We start from the raw sequence: 21,808 nt of genomic DNA, 5'->3' as shown, positions 1-21,808 counted from the left end.
CTTTCCTCGTGTGAGCGGAGTGGCTAGAGACAGAATTCTGGGGCATCCTAAGGGTGTTTAAGTCTTTCCTCTGATTTCTCAAGTTGTGGCCATGCTCTTCTCTGCTCTGGTTTTATCCCAGGTGTCTTTAGTTAGCGATCTGATGACCTTATTCAACTTATTTATGATACCTCCCTGACCCCAGAAAGCTTTTGAATTTGTGACTCCTTTTGGGTCGAGTCTTTCTTTTGTGTGGGCTGGGTAGGTCTCCCCGTCTTGAACCCTTTGACTAGACTTCTCTTTATCTAATCTCAAGTCCAGCTTGGTACTTTTCTCTGCTTGTTACTCTTCTTCCTTAGCCAAAAGTTCTTATGAAATATTTGCTATTTTCTGGAGAGAGGAAGACTTAGAGAAAGTTGGAACTCCCTGAAATTGGGGGTTCCAGGAATCTTAGAAGCTAATAACCTGGTTATACCTATGAGAATATGGTAGCCCATCTTAACATAAATTGGCAATGAATAGTATTAAGAAATATATGTTTAAAGTCTTTAGAGTTGTAATTCTAAAATAATAGTTTTATAGTTGTTGTTACTATTATTTAATTTAAAAAGTAGTATTGAAATTGCCATTACTTTAGTGTGATTACATGGTAGGAAAACAAATTCTGTAATTTGGTTATTATGCCACTAGGTGGCATGGTATTTTACTATTTCCTCAAAGGTATTTTATGTATTTTTGCATCTTTTATAATTTTTCCAACCCATTTTTAAAAGTTAAACATATTTATTAAGGGACATTAAACAGGTTATTTATTTTAACAGAATACTTAGGTTTTAAGATCTGGTATTTTTCTTAAAATTCTTTTTTTTTTTTTTTTTAAAGATTTTATTTATTTATTTGACAGAGAGAGACACCGCGAGAGAGGGAACACAAGCAGGGGGAGTGGGAGAGGGAGAAGCAGGCTTCCCGCCGAGCAGGGAGCCCGATGTGGGGCTCGATCCCAGGACCCTGGGATCATGACCTGAGCCGAAGGCAGCCGCTTAACCGACTGAGCCACCCAGGCGCCCTTAAAATTCTTGATTGTGTATTTAAACATAAGTGTTAGGTACAGTTATACTGGGAGCAGGGCGCCTGGGTGGCTCATTTGGTTAAGCGGCTGCCTTCGGCTCAGGTCATGATCCCAGGGTCCTGGGATTGAGTCCCGCATTGGGCTCCCTGCTCAGCGGGGAGCCTGCCTCTCCCTCTCTCTCTGTCCCTCCCCCTGCTTGTGCACTCTCTCTCTCTCAAATAAATAATAAAATAAAATAAAAACACCACAATTATACTGGGAGCTTTAAATTGATACCAAAACCCTATTGGGATTTGTCCTCAATTTTGGGAATTCTGTTTGTCATTACAATTTCCTCCATAGACTACTTCTAATGTAACCCTTTCTGTGAGTTTAAGTTCTACTTAAATGTTAACATCTTAAGCCTACCTTACAAAAGGAAAGTAGCTTTGGAGTAGCCCTGCCTTTCTTTTCCCAGAAAGAGGGGGGATTTCATGGCTGGCCTTATCTCTACAGTTTTATTTTTAATTTTAGAAGAATAGACTAGTTCTTTCTTTCCAGCTGAATCTGGAGGTAAGTTTACAAATAATCTAAGAACTTAGGTTTTAATGATTTTCTTTAGAAGTTCCTCTACTTAGCAAACAGTTTCTTTATAAATCTGCCTTAGTGTTTAAAGAGCTTATATTCTTTTCAGAGAATAGAATATTTTAGCAGAAATTCTTATTTCTTCGGGCACCTGGATGGCTCAGTCGGTTAAGCATCTGCTTTTGGCTCAGGTCATGATCTTAGGGTCCTGGGATGGAGCTCCACATTGGGCTCCCTGTTAGCAGGGTGTCTGCTTCTCCCTCTCCTTCTGCTCCTCTTCCTCCCCTTGCTTGTGCCCAATCCCTCCTCCCCACCTTGCTTGCTCATTTGCTTGTTCTCTCTCTCAAATAAATAAAATCTTAAAAATAAAAAAAAAGAAATTCTTGGGGCGCCTAGGTGCCTCAGTCATTAAGCATCTGCCTTCGGCTCAGGTCATGATTTCAGGGTCCTGGGATCAAGCCCTGCATCGGGCTGCCTGCTCAGCGGGAAGTCTGCTTCTCCCTCTTCCTCTGCTTCTCCCCCTGCTTGTGCTCTCTCTGTCAAATAAATAAATAAAATCTTTTTTTTTTTTAGATTTTATTTATTTATTTGAGAGAGAGAGAATGAGAGAGAGCACATGAGAGGGGGGAGGGTCAGAGGGAGAAGCAGACTCCCTGCCGAGCAGGGAGCCCGATGCGGGACTCGATCCAGGGACTCCAGGATCATGGCCTGAGCCGAAGGCAGTCGCTTAACCAACTGAGCCACCCAGGCACCCAATAAATAAAATCTTTTAAAAAAGAAAAGAAATTCTTATTTCTTTGTCATGAAAATGCTATTCATTTCATGACACTCACCATCCTTAAAAATTCTTAATAATTAGAAAAATAAGACTTCAGTTTATTAAAAAAAGGGAAGTTTATTTAAAAAAAGGGAAATTATTTATTTTCTTGATATAAGTTTATATCTGGTGTAATGAAGTATTAAATTGTTAGATGCTAAAATATCTAACAGAAAATTTGAATTGGGGGGGAGTAGGGTGATGGGGGTGGCAAAGTAAATAGTGAAAAAATAAGGATAAACCTGTTCCCTATTTACTTATGGTCATATTATTTAAGTCTGTTTTAGATATATAGTAAGGACCTTTGTATAAAGCAACAATAGTAAGGGTAACATTTTGGAGTGTACAGCCTGTAATAATTTAATGTAGGTAGAAGACAGAAAGACTTTAAATCAGTCAGGTGACTCTTAAAATATGTGCTGTAGAAATGTTGCCTGCACTCATGTACGTATAAAAACATTAAATGCTCCTGAATTTGTGTGGTTACAGAATCTTGGACTTGTTAATACCACTTACCAACCGGGTTTGTGACACTGGGCCAGACAAAGTGAGTCCCGTTTACTCAGCAGTGTTTGGAGGGCATGAAGAGTGCCTAGAAATGTTACTTCAGCATGGCTACAGCCCAGATGCCCAGATGTGCCTTGTCTTTGGATTCAGTTCTCCCATGTGTATGGCTTTCCAAAAGGAGTATGTATATTTGCTGTATTTTTATTCTTTTTTGCTATATGGAGATGTATTTCCAAGTGATTTCCTTTTATGGTGAGACTTATTATCTCATAGTGCTAAATTGTTGACTTAACAAATAACCCTCTATGATGTACCTTGTTCCATCAAAGTGCAGTAAAAATGAAGTGATAATGCAAGATTTTTTTCTCTTCTCTTTTTGGATCTGGATTATGTTTTCATTGTGGCCACTTTAGAGAATACTTTCAGTGTATTAAAGTAAACGCAGGGTGGGGCACCTGGCTGGCTCAGTTGGTGGAACATGCAACTCTCGATCTCAGGGTTGTGGGTTTAAGCCTGACGTTGGGTGTAGAGACTACTTAAAAATAAAATATTAAAAAAAATAAAGTAAATGCAGGAGTTCTCTGCTAATTCTTGGTTTTCAAAACAATTCAAAAATTAAAACATTCAGTTATATGATGAATAAGGCCTGAGGATCTAATGTATAACATGATGACTATAGTTGATAACACTGTATTGTATAATTGAAATTTGCTAAAAAAAGAAAATGGTAAATATGCGATGTGATGGATGTGTTAATTCTGTGGGGGGAAATCCTTTCACAGTGTGTATATTTATGGGATTATGTTGTATATTTTTAAATAACTGAAAATCTTATTTGTCAATTATACTTTAGTAGAGCTGGGGGATGAAAAAAGAATTCAAAATGACTTTATCAAGTAAGGCATTGATTGTGTTTCAGGTATTTTACCATTTGAAATTTATAAGACTTGTTCTTAGCCTAAAAATGAAATTTTAGTTTTGTAAATATTATTGTACTTTTTTATTTATTTATTTATTTTTTGTACTTTTAATGTATTCAGTATGTGGCATTTCTTTATGTGAGTCAGAGTAATTAAAAAGTCTTAAAATATTTGTTCTGCTAATCTTCTATGATCCTGTGAAGTAGAATAAATGAAGAATTACTGCTGTTTTATTCGCTTCTGGCCAGTCCTTGTCTATAAGACTCCTAAGGTTTTTAAAATAGATAGTAAGAATAAGGCCATGTGCAAGAAAAACCATACTGAGTAATATGTAGGATCCATCCATTAATGGAATAAGTTGTGCAGATAGACACTCTTGTTTTTATTGATACAGAAGAGGTTGTAGGCATACCCTAAATGTCATTGGCTCTCTTGAATTCACTGTTATGGACAGCTCTCCACTATTTAATTGAAATATCTATCAAAAATTTATTTTCTAAGCTTTTCAGTCTACCATTTTTTAACATTTCTGTGTAAAATAGTAGTTCATTTTATTTATTCAGAATGCAAGCTTCCAAGTATATATTGTAGTCTGAATATTTGGGGATTTGGTGAATCTGAGTATCTGGGACCTACTCGATGCATTACTTCCATGATTTCATAGTAGTTTGTTGTGTACTCCTTCAAGTTTTCTTTCTTTCTTTTTTTTTTTTTTGAATGTTTTATTTATTTATTCATGAGAGTCAGAGAGAGAGAGAGAGAGAGAGAGAGGCAGAGGCAGAGGCAGAGGGAGAAGCAGGCTCCCCACCCAGCAGGGAGCCTGATGCGAGACTCGATCCCAGGACCCCGGGATCATGACCTGAGCCTAAGGCAGACGCCCAACCATCTGAGCCACCCAGGCGCCCTCAAGTTTTCTTTCTAAACACTTCTAGTTTTTCTTCAGTAAGGCTGCATTGATCACTTTAGTTGTTTCAGTTGTCTTTCTTTATATGTATCTAACTCTATTATATTTTATTATTAGGTCAGAATTGAACTTTTAAAAATATTATATTAGAACATAGTGGTTTTAGATAGTTTGTATATGTGTTTGTCCAATATGATAGTCTTTTCTGGCCTTCATTTTATCTTTTGGAGGAAGAGCAGCTAAGCTCATGCCTCATCAGCTTCTAAGTATAGTTTGAATTAAACCATATGACACTGTGCCCTGTTAACCCTGAAACACCTTAAAATTAAGTTTTTAGGGCCTGAAGAATCAGGTAAATTGAACCTTATGGGACAGAGAGTGTGAGGGGAATTCTGGAGAAGAGAGAGCTGGAAGAGGGCACCCTCTAATTCTCTCTATGCATGTGCATACGTCCCAAGGTCACTCCAAGCTTTGAGTGACAGGCTCAGATTGCTGAAAACAAAATTTAAACTGTCACCCAAGTCTCAGAGTAAGCCCTGAGTGGCACATTTGATGGAACCAGACCCAAAATAGCCAACAAAGGCTTTAAGAACTGAATTGACATTGCAACTACAGCCTGTAGAAGGTGAAACAGAAATTGCAGTCTGAACTAACTAGGTTATATGCCTGCTAAAAAAAAAAAACAAGCAAAAGTCAGTATTCTTCAAAGGATTAATACAGGACACAGGATACAGAACCTACACAACAATCACATCACAACATCTAGGATATCGTCTAAAATTACTTGACATGTGAGGAACAGTAAACTATGCCCAGTTCTCAAGGGAAAAGAATTAACAGGTGTCAAACCCGAGATAATTCTGCTTTTGGAAGTATCAGGTAATTGAAAGCAGCTATTTAAGGTAAACACACTTGCAATAAATGGAAAGGTAGAAATTCTCAATAAAAACTGTAAAGGAGGAACCACATGGATATTTTATAACTGGAAAATATAGTATCTGAAATGAAAATTTCTCTGCGTGGGCTCCGTAGCAGAATGGAACTGACAGAGGAAGGAGTCCGTTAACTTGAAGATAAACCAATAGAAATTATCCAAAGAGAAGAACAGAGAGAAAAGATTGGGGGAAATAAAAAAGGACAGAGCCTCAGTGTCCTGAGGGACAGTATCAACACGTTGACATTCATGTCATTAGAGTCCAGAAGGAGAGGAGAAGGAGATTGTTGCACGAAAATTATGTGAACTCATAATGGCCAAAAGCTTCCCAACAGTGGATAAAAGATACACATTTATAGATTTAGGAAGTTCAGTGAACTGATACAGGATAAAGCCAAAAAAAAAAAAAGCATGCTCAAAAATAATCAAACTGCTGAAAACTGAAAGTAAAGAAGCAGCAGTGTGCTGTACGGTGGTCCTTGGTCACAGACTTGAGCTACTCTTGGAAATTTTGCTCTGGGAAGTGACCCTATAGATCACAATTGAAATCTGGTTTGGTGGCTTTAAAAGGGCTTATCAGCTTTTTTTTCTCCCTTGTGGGAACTTGTAATTGGACCAAATGTGTTCTTAATTAGTAAGGTAGGTTTTTTTAGTGAGAAAAGTCATTGGAAGATATTACTTGTTAGCCTATAGGGGAAAAGCTTAAAACATCAAAATACCTGTTTTACGAGGGTACATTCTCCTACTCTTTGTACTTGACTTTTGTTTGTTTGCCAGGGACCCATGGCAGTAGACTTAATTTTGAGATATCTTTGCTGTTACTACCTACTTTGTGGGTAATTTAAATGAAGGGGAAACCTTTTGCAAGGGACTAAATCTAAGCGATGGTAGCATTATAATCACATACGCTCACATTTAATGTGTGTATATAAAGGAGTTGACTTAAGTATAGTACATTGTACAATTTTTGGCACATAGTAAAGAAACACCAAGGTTAATTTTCTTCTCCCTGCCATCTTCCTTTTATCTAGAAAACAATATCAATTAAATTTTAATCTCTGTACTACATTTATATTAGCTAATTAATGTCTGCTCTTAGTTTACATGTCAGTCACTGTTCATGCAATGTGAGAATCATTTGATTATTTTGGAATTCCATAAAAAGCTTTGCTGATCAAGCAAGAAAAGTGTCATTCTCCCAGTAGGTTTTGTTTTAGTATATCAAGAGAGTAACATAGCCAAGTGTCTGGGGGGAAAAAAAGTCAAAATAGAAGAATTTGTTAATTTTTTGTTGTTTCTTTCAGTAAGTATGCATTTTAAAATTTGGATTCTCAGGGGCACCTGGCTGGCTCAGTTGGAAGAGGGTGTTACTCTGGATCCTCGGGGTCGTGAGCTCAAGCCCCACATTGGGTGTAGAGATTACTTAAAAATAAAATCTTAAAAAAAAAAAAAAGATTTGGATCTCTATAGTCACACACTTAAAAATTAAATTAATTAAAATTGCCATTTAAAAAGCAAGGATAATTGAATATAACTTTCATTTAAAAATAACTATTATGTGGTTTTGTTCCATAATGAAACAGTATATGAATTTCCCTTACTCCCATTTACCAACTATTAATAAGAATTTGAGTTCATTTGGAAGACTGTTTTCTGAAATTAATTATTATTAGATATTAAAATTTTCAGAGATTTGGTAAGAGATAATGAGATAGGTTTAGTAGTGTAAGTTTTGAAATTTTATTTTTATAGCAACCATATGTTCTTACAATAATGTTAGTTTGATTTTTGCATTTGTGTGTTTTTTGGTAGTTTTGGCATTTCTCTGAGATCTAGAAATTTAGTATTTGTGGCCCTTCTTGCACTTTTGGCCCATTGTGTTTCAGTAAACTTTTGTCTGCTTTTATGAATGGTATAATGAATATCGAAAGGTGATGAAAATAATAAATATAAATAATGGCTCTGGGTTTTAAGTTTTCCCTTCTTTATTGTTTTATGTTTTATTCAGCCACGTTAACTTTTTAGCTCAGGATTCTAAAACATTTTTGTTCTGTATCCCTTTGAGAGGATAAGCTTCCATTTGAAGCAGTGATCTTTAGCTCTTCTCACCACTACGAGGAATGATGGAAAGGTGTCTCCTCTGCCACTGTACAAAAAGCAGTCTTGTCCTTTGGGGCTAAAAAGTTAACAGCTGCAGTGACATGAAAGCATCTTTCAGAAGCACAGTTAAGTAATTCAACTCAAATGAGAAAATATAAGAAAAAGACTCCTTTAACTGGAATGGGTGAAGGAGGAGGGAAGCTGACACATTTCAGTACAGTTTGAACAAATGTTATTGCCTTTTATAGATGACCGTAGAACACGATCATGGCTTAACTGACTTGATTTTGTCTTTCTAATTGATACTGATCATTGTTGTCGCATAGTTTTATAGAAATCATGTCCACTCTCATCATCATATCACACATGGGTACACCTGACGGGACCTAATGTCTTCATTTGGTTTTCAACTGTTAGCTGAGAGCCATTCAGTAAAATTTACTATATGACCTTTTGATAACTCAGCTAATAAGTTGGTTAGATATTTTGTTGGCTCATTGGACATAAAATACTCAAGATGTTTGCCTGTTTCTTTTTCCTTTTTTTTAAGATTTTATTTATTTATTTGACAAAGAGTGACACAGCGAGAGAGGGAACACAAGCAGGGAGAGTAGGAGAGGGAGAGAAGCAGGCCTCCTGCCGAGCAGGGAGCCCGATAAGGGGCTCGATCCCAGGACCCCGGGACCATGACCTGAGTCAAAGGCAGACGCCCAATGACTGAGCCATCCAGGCGCCCCTATTTGCCTGTTTCTATTTGTTTAAAATAAGTCTTGTTAACATGTTGAATTTCCTTTTACTGTGATTCTGGCATCAGGGTACTGTTTCTGTACTTTTTGAATTTCAAAGAGCAGAATGATAAAAAAGGTACAACCCTGAAAATAAAGCCTAGACATTGTTTTTTTAGTTTTTAAACTTCTCCTCCTAGTATCTGTTGATTTCCACTGTTTTATAACATGCATTCTCTTAATGTGTCACAATTAGCTCTTGATATTCATGTTAAATAAGAAAGACTATTTCTTTTTAATTCATATGCTCTTTGAGAGTTTTCTAGTTCTTCATTGGGGCTTGAGAGAGAATTTGTTTTAAGTGTTAAGGGAATTACATGCATATGTCCATGTAATTTATATTTTAACCAAAGGTTATCTAAACCCTAGGGTCTGTTGTTGCTCAATGATATGTGGTAATCAAACTAGACAAAAGAAAGGTTTTTTTTTTTTTAAAGATTTTTTATTTATTTATTTGACAGAGAGAGGCACAGCGAGAGAGGGAACACAAGCAGGGGGAGTGGGAGAGGGAGAAGCAGGCTTCCCGCTGAGCAGGGAGCCCGATGTGGGGCTCGATCCCAGGACCCTGTGATCATGACCTGAGCTGAAGGCAGATGCTTAACGACTGAGCCACCCAGGCGCCCCAAAAGAAAGGTTTTTAAAGGCAGAGAGAGAGCATTAAAAAAAGGAGACAGGAACTTACTATCAAGAAATGCGTTGCTTAGGCAGGGTTGCCCTCCTAAGGGGATGGAAGGGTCCATCAGTAAATTTTCCAGTATTGACCAGGAAATTCCATGTTGACTGATTAAAGGTCACATTCCTTAGGGAGCTGAAACTACAGTTAAAGGTTAGGTTTTAAGTCTTGGTTTACTGGGGGCGCCTGGGTGGCTCAGTCGTTAAGCGTCTGCCTTCGGCTCAGGTCATGATCCCGGGGTCCTGGGATCGAGCCCCGCATCGGGCTCCCTGCTCCGCGGGAAGCCTGTTTCTCCCTCTCCCCCTGCTTGTGATTCTGCTCTCACTGTGTCTCTCTCTGTCAAATAAATAAATAAAATCTTTAAAAAAAAAAAAAGTCTTGGTTTACTGACTTGGGGGCCTTAAGCCAGATGATGCCATGTGGGGCCCGTGATTTTCTTTTTAACAGATCCATTTCTTTAATTTTAAATATATTTCTTCTGGGGGAATTTCTTTTGGGTGGCTCAGTTAGTTAAGTGTCTGACTCTTGATCTCGACTCAGGTTATGGTCTCAGGGTTGTGAGATCAAGCCCCACATTGGGCTTTGCACTCTGCAGGGAGTCTACATCTGCCCTAGATTCTTTTCCTCTCCCTCTCTCTCTGTTCTTCCCTCCTGCTCTCATGCTTTCTCTCTAATAAATAAATTAATCTTTTTTTTTTTGTTTGTTTAAAGATACTTCTTCTGAAAAAAAAAAGAAAAAAAAGAAAGAAAAGGTATTTCTTGTGAGATGTGTCCGGAGATTGAAGAAGACATTTTGGCATTTAATTTGAAAATGTAACTAGCATACTTTATTTATTATTTTTTTCTAGCATACTTTTTTTTTTTTAAAGATTTTATTTATTTACTCATGAGAGACAAAGAGAGAGAGAGAGGCAGAGGGAGAAGCAGGCTCCCAAGGAGCAGGGAGCCCGATGCAGGACTCGATCCCAGGACCCTGGGATCATGACCTGAGCCGAAGGCAGGCGCTTAACCATCTGAGCCACCCAGGCGCCCTCTAGCATACTTTTAAAAAATAAATTCATCCTATAGTTCTCTCTTTTCTGACCTCAGTGTATACCATATGGGATTTCTCAAATATTTTCATTATGGAGCCTTTGTCATATGGATTGTTTTCAGGGTCTAGTGTTCCTTGGAACATACTTTGGGAAACATAGGTCTGGCCTTAAAATATTCCTCAATTTCATTTGACTATTTCATGAAGCAGTTTTCATAATAGAGGAACGATATTTCATATATTTGCTGTGTCATATTCACTGGTAGATTTTGGTTTGATATACCAGTTCTGCCAGTCACCAGTTCCGTGACTAAGCTTCACAGTTTTTGTGTCTAGAATGGAGATAATAGTAGAACTTACTTTTTAGGGTTGTTGTGAGGATTAAGGCAAATCTTCCATGTAACACATTTAACATAGTGCCTGGTACAGAATAAATACTCATTAAAGTTTGTTATTATAAGGAATTATATGTGTGTATGTTCCTCCCACATTTTAGAGATGAATGGTTTATCTTTTGGCCTTGTTCTTCAGATTTTCTTAGCAGGAGCCACATGTCTCGGTGCTATATTAAAATTTTAATAAGAAAGCCACTAATTGTTTTGTAGTTTTTTCTAAACAGAAAATGGCTAGAGAACCCTTCTGTAACACTTACCCTAATAGCTTGTATTTAGGGCTCTCATTTACTTTTGTATTCTGTAGCAGAAGTATGTTTCAAGAGCTAAATCATTAAGAGCTAAAGTATCTGTGGTTAGGTTGTTGATGGCTTCAGAGCGCTTGAGGGAAGAATTCAACCAGTCCCTGAATTGCACATGTAAACACTCATGCCTTGAAAATTGCCAGGCTTCTTGAGAATTATATATCACATTTCTAGTGAGGCAGTTTCTCATAGTTTACCTGCATATTTATTGGAACTTGTTCAACAGTCCATGTGTAGCTTGTCTGTTCTATAGTGGAATCAGCAAGTAATAACTGCAGGCAAAATAATGAGAGCCTAGTCAAATGAGGTCGAAGTGGTTGAAATAAATTGGTGATAACTGTTTAGAACCACCAGTCAGAAGTATATCCTTTAGCATTTTTTTTTGCAGTGCAAGACCGCTGGCAACAAATCTCTCAGCTTTCCTGTATCTGAAAAGAACCAGAGGAAAAAATACATAAATATACGGCTGTTTTCAAGAACAGTAATATGAATGATGGACTTCTAATCAGGAACAAATAGCAAGATGGTAGACAGGCAAAAAGGTTTTAATTTTTATAAAGATATTTTAGAGGGTGCCTTGATGGCAGAGTTGGTGGAGCATCCCACTCTTGGTTTCAGCTCAGGGCTGTGAGATTGCAGGGTCGTGAGATCCAGCCACGTGTCGGGCTCCGCCTGTGAGCGTAGAGTCCACTTAAGACTCTCTCAACTTCTCCCTCTGCCACCCTCCGCCAACGCAATCTCTCTTTCTTCTTATCTTTCTCTCAAATAAATATTTTTTAAAAAGAAATTTTAGAATTACTGATTTTTCTTTTCTTTTTTAAAAGACTTATTTATTTATTTGAGAGAAAGACCACAGTGGGGAGGGACAGAGGGAGAGGGAGTCCCAAACAGACTCACAGACTCACACTGATGCAGAGAGCGCAATGCTGGGTCTCCACTAGGGGCTCAATCTCAGGACCCTGAGATCACTACCTGAGCTGAAACCAAGAGTCAGATGCTCAACCGACTCTGCCACCCAGATGCCCCTCAATTTTCCTTTTCTAATTGCTATGTAAATAACTAAGAGTAAAGCAAATACTGTTTAAGGTTTTAACTAAAGAAAAGCATGAATTGGAGATTAAAGAACATAGATTTATAAAAATAGACGTGGATTAGGTAACAGTTTACGTATGTATTGGGTTTCTTAACTGCTTTGAAACTTTGATTTCAAACTGAATACTTAAGTCCTCATAAGTAGTTGGTTTCACATGACAGTGGATTAAACATTTTATATTTGCTTTCTCTATAATTTTTAGGCCTTTATTTTACTTAGATTCCATGATATTGTGATTAAGGAAATATTTTTTAAATTTATAGCTGTTTAAAATAGAATTAATGCCAGTTTCAAAGGGAGAATGATTTTTGTTGTTGTTGTTTTTATTTATTTACTTAAAGAGAGAAGAGTAAGAGGGAGGGAGGGAGAGAGAGAGTACAGAAGGAGAGGGAGAAGCAGACTCCCTGCTGAGCAGAGAGCTGGTGTGGTGCGGGGCTCGATCCCAGGACCCTGAGATCATGACTTGAGCTGAAGGCAGATGCTTAACTGACTGAGCCACCCAGGTACCCTGGGAGAATGATTTTATTATGTATTTTCTTCCTAGTTGTGTACATAGTAAACATACTTGTTTACTGAGCTTTGTTACAGTTAAACTTATAGCATAAACAGTTTTTAAAATGTGGTCACAGGGCCATCGTAATTGCAGTTTTTGATGACTATATCATATTTTGTACTTATCCACTCCTCTCGTTAAACAGGTAATTTCTTTCTTTCTAAAGTCTGTTACAGATAATACTATTGTTATTGTTGTACAGATAGGATATAATTTCTTTTTGATTTTGTCTTGGATAAATTCCCAAGATTTATGCTTATTGTATTCTATTCTAGTTATTTATTTTTTAAAGTAGGCTCCACACCCAACATGGGGCTTGAACTCATGACCCTGAGGTCAAAAGTTGCATGCTCCACTGACTGAGCCAGCCAGGCACCCCCTATTATGTTCTAATTTAATTATATGTTTTATTTTATTTTAATTAATTAATTTTAATTAATTTAACTAATGGTAACTTATTTTACATATAATTTTACTTTACAAATACTTGTATAGTGTTAGTTTTGTATACCTGAAAGGTGAAGTAACTGGTTCAGAGTCCCATAGATAATAATAGTAGATAATAAGTAGCTGAGCAGGCTAGCTCCAGAGATTGTGCCCCTTATAACTTTGCTGTGATATCTCTTTTGATACATCTTGCCAATTAGCTCTCAGTTACACATTTTCAGTCAGTTTAACCACAACTTACCAGTATTGGATGATACATTAAAAAAATAAAATTAACCAATTTAATAGATATAAAATGATATACTTCTATTCTGTAAAAGTATTTGATAAAAGAAGATTAATTTAAAAATATAAAGCTGTAAGTTAAATTTTTGTTCATAAAAAAACTTTTCTTGTTTTTACCATTATAAACTTAAAAATAAAAGGGAAATTGACTAAGACTCTTGCTAAAGGAAATGGTATCTTGGAAATTCCTAGAATGAGTCCTCTGTCTTTAGGGACTGATGACAATGTTAATTAACTTTGCTTCCAAGTATTTTGTTGTAGATACTTAATTGTACAAAAATACCACAGTTGAGAAGAGTTTTCTATTTGTCAATGATAATTTTTAAAAATTATCTACTTAAGATAAATGTTTTAAATTCTAAGTGCACTACCTGTTCATAGTTGAAAATTAAAAACCATGCAGGAGGGTGTAAATTAGACAGTAAAATACTCCCTTTCCCCTAGTACCCTAGTCTCAATTCACTAGACACATGAAGGGGTGCAGGATGAGAGGCCCCAAAATGTATCATTTGACATAAAGATTATTTTGAGTTAAAAGTAATAAAAATCCAGCAGATGCAAGAAAAGCTCTCTGCCTCCCCCATAACTGCCTAACTTTACATTGGAAAGGGGAGCCTGCAACGGGGGAAGAGTACTATTATCAGAGACTCCCCGTTATCTAAGGAACTCGTGCATAATAGGACAACCTTGTTTTTCCAAACCCCTCATTTCACCTTCCTGCTAATGAGCTCTCTCCCCTTCGTATCCTCAGGCCCTGTCCCTCTCCTTAGCTCATATAAGCGTCATGTTGCCTCTTTGTCTTTGGAGTTTCATGTCTATGTGGATTCTCCATACTTACGCCTATTAAATTTGATTTTCTCTTGTTAATCTGTCTCATGTCAGTTTGATTCTAAGTCCAACTAGAAGGACCATAGGGCAGAGGAAGTTCTTCCTCCCTGACACATGTCACAGGATTCCTCTATCCCATCTGCCATTTATTTTCCAGCTGTAGGTACTATTAACTATTTGTAAGAATTTTTTTATATAAAAGTCTAACTTCTCTTTTCTTTCTTTCTTTCTTGTGGTGGAGCTGTGAATTTTTTGGAATTGTGAATATTCTTTTGAAATATGGAGCCCAACTAAATGAACTTCATTTGGCATACTGCCTGAAGTATGAGAAGTTTTCAGTATTTCGCTACTTTTTGAAGAAAGGTTGTCCACTGGCACCGTGGAACCATATTTCTGAATTTGTAAGTCATGCGATTAAAGCACAGACAAAATATAAGGAATGGCTGCCATCTCTCCTGCTCGCTGGATTTGACCCACTGAATCTACTATGCAGCTCATGGTAAGAAATCCTACCATAGTGAAACTTTTCCTTTTTGAGTGAATATACTACCTTCAATTTCCCCCAATTTCTTAAGATTCCCATGTTGGGAGAAGGGCTTGTGTGTGTGTGTGTGTGTGTGTGTGTGTTTGCACATGATGGCTAGGTTGGGGTGACGGAGTTGGGGGCTGCTAATAGTGAGCTTGAATATAAGAGTCCTAATAAAAGGTAAGAGGTGACTGGAAGGGAGTAGGGGAGGATGGATTTTTGGAGAGGGCTATTTTTTCTACTTAGGCCATCTCTCATGCTCTTAAAAATGCCTGTGACAAAATGGTTGTAGCTGCTTTGGAGATGTCTTTTTTTTTTTTTTTAAAGATTTTATTTATTTATTTGACAGAGAGAGACACAGCGAGAGAGGGAACACAAGCAGGGGGAGTGGGAGAGGGAGAAGCAGGTTTCCCGCGGAGCAGGGAGCCTGATGCGGGACTCGATCCCAGGACCCGGGGATCATGACCTGAGCTGAAGGCAGACGCTTAACAGACTGAGCCACCCAGGCGCCCCTGCTTTGGAGATTTCTGTTGTCCCTTAGTCTACTAGAGTCAATACTCTTGTCCTATAGCATCTTGTTTATTTGAACTTGGTCTCCCTTAATAAATACTAATTTCTAAAGTAGCTGATGATATATGAAAGTTGAGTCAGGATTTTTCTTGGGCAAGAAGTGGACATTGTTTCTGCCAGCCTCCAGCTTTTGCAAAAGTTTTAAGTGTCTAGATAGAACTGAGAAGGTAATTGAAGCAATGAAAGAACTCTGTTGGCCTGATAAGTCAAATGAGAAAATAGAATGAAAGTCTCCAGGAAAATGGAGGACAAGGGTATTGTATAAAATTTCAATGAAACATCTAGATGGCTTCATTTTTGTGCTTCAAAAACTAGCATTCACTAAAATAATGTTTAGTCAAATACTAGATTTTGCATTTCAGCAGAAAAGTGCTTTAAAGATACCTTGTTATTTGAGTTTTTTGTTAGAAAGAGATTCTTTTTGGGGTTCATGCAGGCACCATTAGTGTTCCCTACTTGTATGTTTAGTTTGCACTTCTGGGGACTCCTATCTTTCCCTTGGTGGCTTCTCTATCTGCATATGATGAACAGGTCTGTATTTGGCAGGATCCCAGTATCCCACCTTTTTATTACATCTGAAAATATATAGAATTCAGGAATTTTTACTAAGTAGAGGTTTTATGCTTAGGGCTGTCATCCCTTTTGATACTAAGTGTTTCAGATATGTGGTTTGTAAGGAAAAACTGCTTTCTGGTAGGTTGTTTGAGGAACATAGAAGTAAAAAGAAAGTTGAGATACACGTTCTGATTCTCATTTTACTTTTTTGTTTCTAGCTTTACAACAGGTTGAGTACCTAATTGTATTTACTCCTTTTCCCACTAGCTAATATCCAGTCGTTTGCCAGATACTCATTGTTGTAATTCTCTCTATATCTTTTCAGTAAAATTTCATAGAAATCCATTGTGTTTTTTAGATAATTGAATGAAATATGAAGATTGTTGACAATTCATTGGGGATCACTGATCTTTTTTTTTTTTTTTTAAAGATTTTATTTATTTGACAGAGAGAGACACAGTGAGAGAGGGAACACAAGCAGGGGAGTGGGAGAGGGAGAAGCAGGCTCCCCGCTGAGTAAGGAGCCCGATGCGGGGCTCGATCCCAGGACCCTGGGACCATGACATGAGCTGAAGGCAGATGCTTAACTACTGAGCCACCCAGGCGCCCCGAGGATCACTGATCTTTAAAAGTTATTTGTATGTGCTTATTTGTCTTACACTCCCGGTACATGTGCATGTGCGTGTGCGCACGCACACACACACACCACTGAGATAGAAACACTTGCTAAGGAATGCTCTATCTAGCTATTAACAAAGTTATTTAAGTACCCTTAACTATTAGCTTAGTGAATTGTATGGTTGTGTTGGGCTCCTGACAGCTAGCAGCAGTGACCTCTCACCATTCTAGGATTAACTTTCCAACTGCTGCTGTAAATCCAGGCCAGCATGTGGGGTAGCTGTGGACAGCCCTGACAATGTGTCCGCAGCTTGGTGCTTGTCCTCACGGCACCCCCTCTCTCCTCAGCAGTACTCTTTGTGTTCCTCCACTGAGGATACTAACTCGACTCTATTACTTGTCCATTACTTTTGGCCTTCACACTCCCTTCTGGTTTCTGGTTTATTTTTTTCTTTAACCAACACTAAGTAGGCACTATTTTAAATTTGTTACTGTATTAACTCATTTAATATAGAATACAGTAGATACTGTTATCTGTATTTTACAGAGAAGGAAATTGAGGCCCAGAGTGTTTAACATACTTGCTCAAGCTCACACAGCTACTTAGTGCTAGAGCTTAGGTTTGAACCTAGGCTGTCCTATGTAGTGTGGCTCAAGTCTGTCTTTCTAACCACTGTCCTCTGCTGCCTTAGTCCTCTGTGTCCACATGGATCCTGTAGTTACATCACTTAATTTCAGCTACCTTAATCCCTTGCAAACCTGGGGGGGGATATATGCCAACTTTTCCTGCTCCTTCCTATTCCTAAATTAAGAAGAACCTATAAGGGAAAAAAATTAAACATTGCCCCCTTTCCTTTCCTCCTCAGCCAACCACCTAGACTGCTGGAAGGAGAGGGAATTATTTAGCTTTATTCTCCCAGAAGGCTTTGTAAAATATGCTCTTCCATTCCCCAGTCCTGATACAGGACCCTCCCTCTCTCCATGTGAATAGTATGTTTCAGAATTTGTGTGTTATATGGGGTACCCAGGTGACTTAAGTCAGTTTAGCTCCTGACTCTTGATTTTGGCCCAGGTCATGATCTCAGGGTCATGAAACTGAGCCCCGTGTCGGACTCTGGGGGCTCCAGGTTGGGCGTGGAGCCTGCTTAAGATTCTCTCTCTCTCCCCCTCCCTCTGCCATCTGCTTCCCCCCGCCCCAGGGTGGTACTCTCTCTCTCTAAAAGAAAAAAAAAAAGAATGTGTGTGTTATATTTATTGTCATATTTCTGTGTGCTGTATTCCTTGAGTGTGTTAGGACAGAAAAGAGTTGAGAACCAGTAAGCTACAAATTATTTTGAAGTAAATTGTAAAACTTTCAACTATCTGAACTGAGAATGCCACTTGCATATATTTTACTCCAAAGGAGTAACTTTAGTCACTTTATAGTCATTAGAAAAATACAATGGAAAATTTCACTTTAGCAATGAAAATGCTTAACATTGTCAAATTTTTGTTCACTGATCTTTTATTGAATGGATAAAGCTAGTGTTTATGCTGAATATGATAAATGTTTTGCTTTCTTTGATCAAATTTACATTCAAAGAGCTGTTACAAGAAAAATTCTCCCATAAAAATTCCAGTATGTTGTTAAAGTGGATTTTGGTTGTATCTTATTTATATCACACGTAAATCTGTTGCTTAATCTTTGTCATGTAAATTATAAATGTCTTTCCTAGTATTGCTTGCCTTAAACAGTCTTAAAAAATGTATCTGGCTGAATAATTGCCTGTCACAATATAATCTACAGAGTTGAAATACTTTTTCAACTTTAAATGCAAGACTAGGTACACCACCCCCCTGCCCCTGCCCAAATGTAATAGGTGAATAATAGAAAGTAAATGTCATCTCTGCATTTAGTTGATTAACTGTCACTTGTTTATGATTGTACAACTGCTTTGTACAATGTAATGGTCAATGTAGTACAGTAACAATACATTTTTAGTGGCATTATCAGCATTGGTAGAATACACTCACCATTATATTAACTAAAGCTGTATAAACAGATTTATTTCTCGTGTGTGTTTAGATAACTGCATAAAAATGACTTTGTGTTTGGTCACACTGAAACTTAAAGCACACTTAAGCAGAAAAATGAAACCATTAATAAAGAAATAAGGAGTTAGAATTAAGTAACCTTTGGTATAGGGTACTAGAAAGTCAAGGGGATTGTTTGTTTTTGAGTATATTTTATCATTTTATTTATTTTCAGAATTTCCTGGTAGGTTGTGATTTCACTGAGAGCTTCCCAAGAAGTAGAATGTTTTCCTAAAGCATTTGTACTACACTTTAAGTTCTTTCTTATATATGCTTGCATATTAGAGAATTAAGAATTTGGGAAATAATTTTCATACTCTCTAATCAGTCATTTCAAGGACACTTTGACCCTGAATTACAAGAATTAAGTTATCTTTCGGATGACATGTTAAGAGTATTACTCAATTTCTTTCCTTTCCTTCTATTTTTTCCCCTTCTTTAGTTCTTGCCCAGTAATGTCTTCAAAAAAGCAACCTTGGAAAGAATTTCTGAAGTAATTACCAGAAGCCCTAATCATTTTACTTTTCTTCAAACAATGTGATAGAGTAGGGGAGTATCTAGTTGAGTACAAGATAGATAATCCTGTTAGAATTTGGAGTTCCCTTTAAGCTGTGACTAAATTTCATGTGTATAATGTTTTAAGCCCTATGAAAAATGCAATACTGAAAATTTCAGACCAGTTCTAGTAATAGCAAATATTTATGTAACATTTTTGTCTTAAAAGTATGTTTACTATATTGTTTCATATTATTTTCACCAATAGTTCCCTGAAATAGGCAGGTTAAGTATTATTCTCATTTTAGAGACCATAATCTAGGGCTTAAAGAATTTAGGCAACATGTTTGTAAGTAGTAGAGGTGGTATTAGAAACCAGAACTTTTCTTAGACTAATGCTCTGTTCAATAGGATTCAAGTGCTTACAAAATTTGGGGGAAGTCTCCTCTGGCTGGATTGGTAGGAAAAATTTGAAATTATTTTGAAAAAACAGAGGAAGAACTGTTTGTGTTGAACACCTTTCAGTCCTTAAAGACGAAACTTATTTTGGTACATCTTTTAGAAGTGAATCTATAGTGGGGAAGGTTCCTAGAGGGGAACAATTGTACGTGCCTGAGAGTTGGACAGAAAAAGGCCATCTCTCCCATATATATTCAGTTTAGAGTTAACTTTGGGTGTTTGGGCTTTATCCTTTCAGGGCTGTTAAATTGTGAGTCTGTGAGGGTGACCAGTCTAGGTTCAGCAAGATGGTTCAAGTAGGAGGAGGTAATGGCAGATCCCCCGATGACACTGGTACTGTCTCTCTTTTTCTTACCACTGCTGCTGAGGAATGGGAAGGAAGGTTCCTGTCCTCTACAAGTGTAGAGATTCTCTGGTCATCTACTGGACAACTATACATGTAGTCGATTCATTTTCTCATAGGAACCTGTAGATGATGATTCGTATCCACTGAACTTGCCTCCAGTTACACGATTGTTTCTATGCCCCAGTTTTCGCTCTTCCTTCTATACTGCGATGTTGTAAGAATAGTTGTGTGGTGTTTGTTTTCAGGATGAACCCTTTTGTGTCTAATGGTATGTTAACATCTTGCCAATATAGGATTGACTCAGTCAGTGATGACATCCTTATCTTCACTTTGGAGTTTACCAATTGGAGGAGGCTTCCTCCAACTGTTGAAAAGATGCTCTCCACTCGTGCCTCAAACTCCTCTTGGGCTCTGCAGCAACATATTGGTAAGAAAGTACAATTTTAAACATGTTTCACTACTTTTGCTTCTCTTCCTCCTCTAGCTATGTTATAATTTTAAGTGACCAGAGTCATTGGAGAACATATATTAAGTAGTGACTAATCTGCATTTTCTTTATGTGGGGAAAGGATGGGGCTGTGGTAATGGTGGCGGGGGATCATAGTAATTTCCTTCAACAAAAATCATATCTGATTTGGTAAGTTTAGCTTAAAGGACATATAACAAAAAACAGGTATTTATTGATATTTTTATTTAATTGGTATCCTTTTATTTCTAGTAAGGATTATGTAAACAAAAGTGAGTCCTAAAAATGTTGTTAGCGAATATTTAGTTTGTGATCAGAAAAATGCTAAACCTAATTTTCCTCTTAGGAGTGTGTGTGGATTTGTGTTCTCTCTTTAATAATTTATCATCTCTAAAAGGAAGTATGACCATCCCTTATTTATACCTGTTCTTACTGAATGCATGCCAATGTGTTGGTATAACTATCAAGATGAGCTCGGTGAAAATTCTGTGAATTGATTGATACTTTAAATGACTGTTTTAAAACAAATTCTCAACTTCCTTTCACTTATTAAAATTTTTTAAGCTAGTTAAAAAAAAGCATACAGTAGAAGATTTTACACAGGAAACTAGTTTAAACTAAACATAATATATTGCAAAGTATTCCTATTTCCTTATTCAGATTTATTTTACTTTAACTATATTTTGTTAAACAGATTATATGTCTTAAGTTAGGAAAATTATTTCTTCACTGCTATTTTGCATGAAATGTAGCTCTTCATAAAACACGTCGAATAGGTTTTTAACAAGTGAACTTATGCATATGTAGAAATGTGTCTTGTAATTTCTTGGAAAATTACATTTAAGTAAATTTTCTCAATCAAAAACAGACATTCAGGAAAATACACTCTTGAACTGAGGTGTATTCAAACTCTTAAGAGAGTTTTCTATTGAAGAAAAAAAGTAATGTTTGGAGTCTGAGTCTTTTCATACAGAATTTATTTAATGATACTGTTGGAAAACTCACTTGCATTTAATTCTTAATGTTGAGAATTGCATCTTCTTTTACTAATTATGTATCTGAAGCAGCAGAGAACAAGTATCTATTCAAAATAGAATATGGGACAATGGATTTGGGAACAAAAGTCAAATGAGGGAGCGTATGCCAAATGGGAAAATTATTGCAGGTATCAATTAGTAAAGATATGTGAGAGTTTACTCTGAAGACTTTAACATATGGCAGGTTTGTCCAGATGAAGGTAAAAATTGTGCTTGAGTACATTACCTGCAGTAGACTAAATCCATCAAGGGCTTCTTGTTTAATTAGTCACTAGGTAGAGCTTGTGTAGGGTAATAATCATTATCTCTTAAGAGGATTTTATTTTGGCTGAAGATTTGCAAAAGTCCTTCTCAGAGGTACTAATGTAGCTAATGCTTTTCTGGCCAACTTCTTGGTTCCATTTCTATATATCCAACTGCCTTTTGTACATCTCTACTTGGTATCCCACATTTTGACATATCCAAAAAAAAAAAA

The 21,808-nt window shown here is 37.0% G+C and overlaps 1 protein-coding gene across 5 annotated transcripts in view; it reads left to right on the top strand.

The window, feature by feature from the left end:
• ASB3 (ankyrin repeat and SOCS box containing 3) overlaps positions 1–21,808 on the top strand; it is a 95,046-nt gene that overhangs the window by 69,676 nt on the left and 3,562 nt on the right. For all 5 annotated transcript variants that reach the window (XR_014148896.1, XM_031030705.2, XM_081832025.1 and 2 more), the window contains 3 exons: positions 2,919–3,116; positions 14,430–14,687; positions 20,124–20,257. Coding sequence is in view for 4 of the 5 variants with exons in the window: in XM_031030705.2 (XP_030886565.1) it covers positions 2,919–3,116; positions 14,430–14,687; positions 20,124–20,257 (590 nt within the window). In the remaining variant the exon portion in view is untranslated. The remainder of the gene's footprint in view (positions 1–2,918; positions 3,117–14,429; positions 14,688–20,123; positions 20,258–21,808) is intronic.

Source organism: Leptonychotes weddellii, chromosome 10 (genome assembly GCF_054177405.1).
Source record: "Leptonychotes weddellii isolate Sample4059 chromosome 10, ASM5417740v2, whole genome shotgun sequence".
In the NCBI taxonomy this organism is placed as follows: domain Eukaryota; kingdom Metazoa; phylum Chordata; class Mammalia; order Carnivora; family Phocidae; genus Leptonychotes; species Leptonychotes weddellii.
Note: the sequence above shows the minus strand (reverse complement) of the source record. Positions and strands in the feature narration are given on the sequence as shown.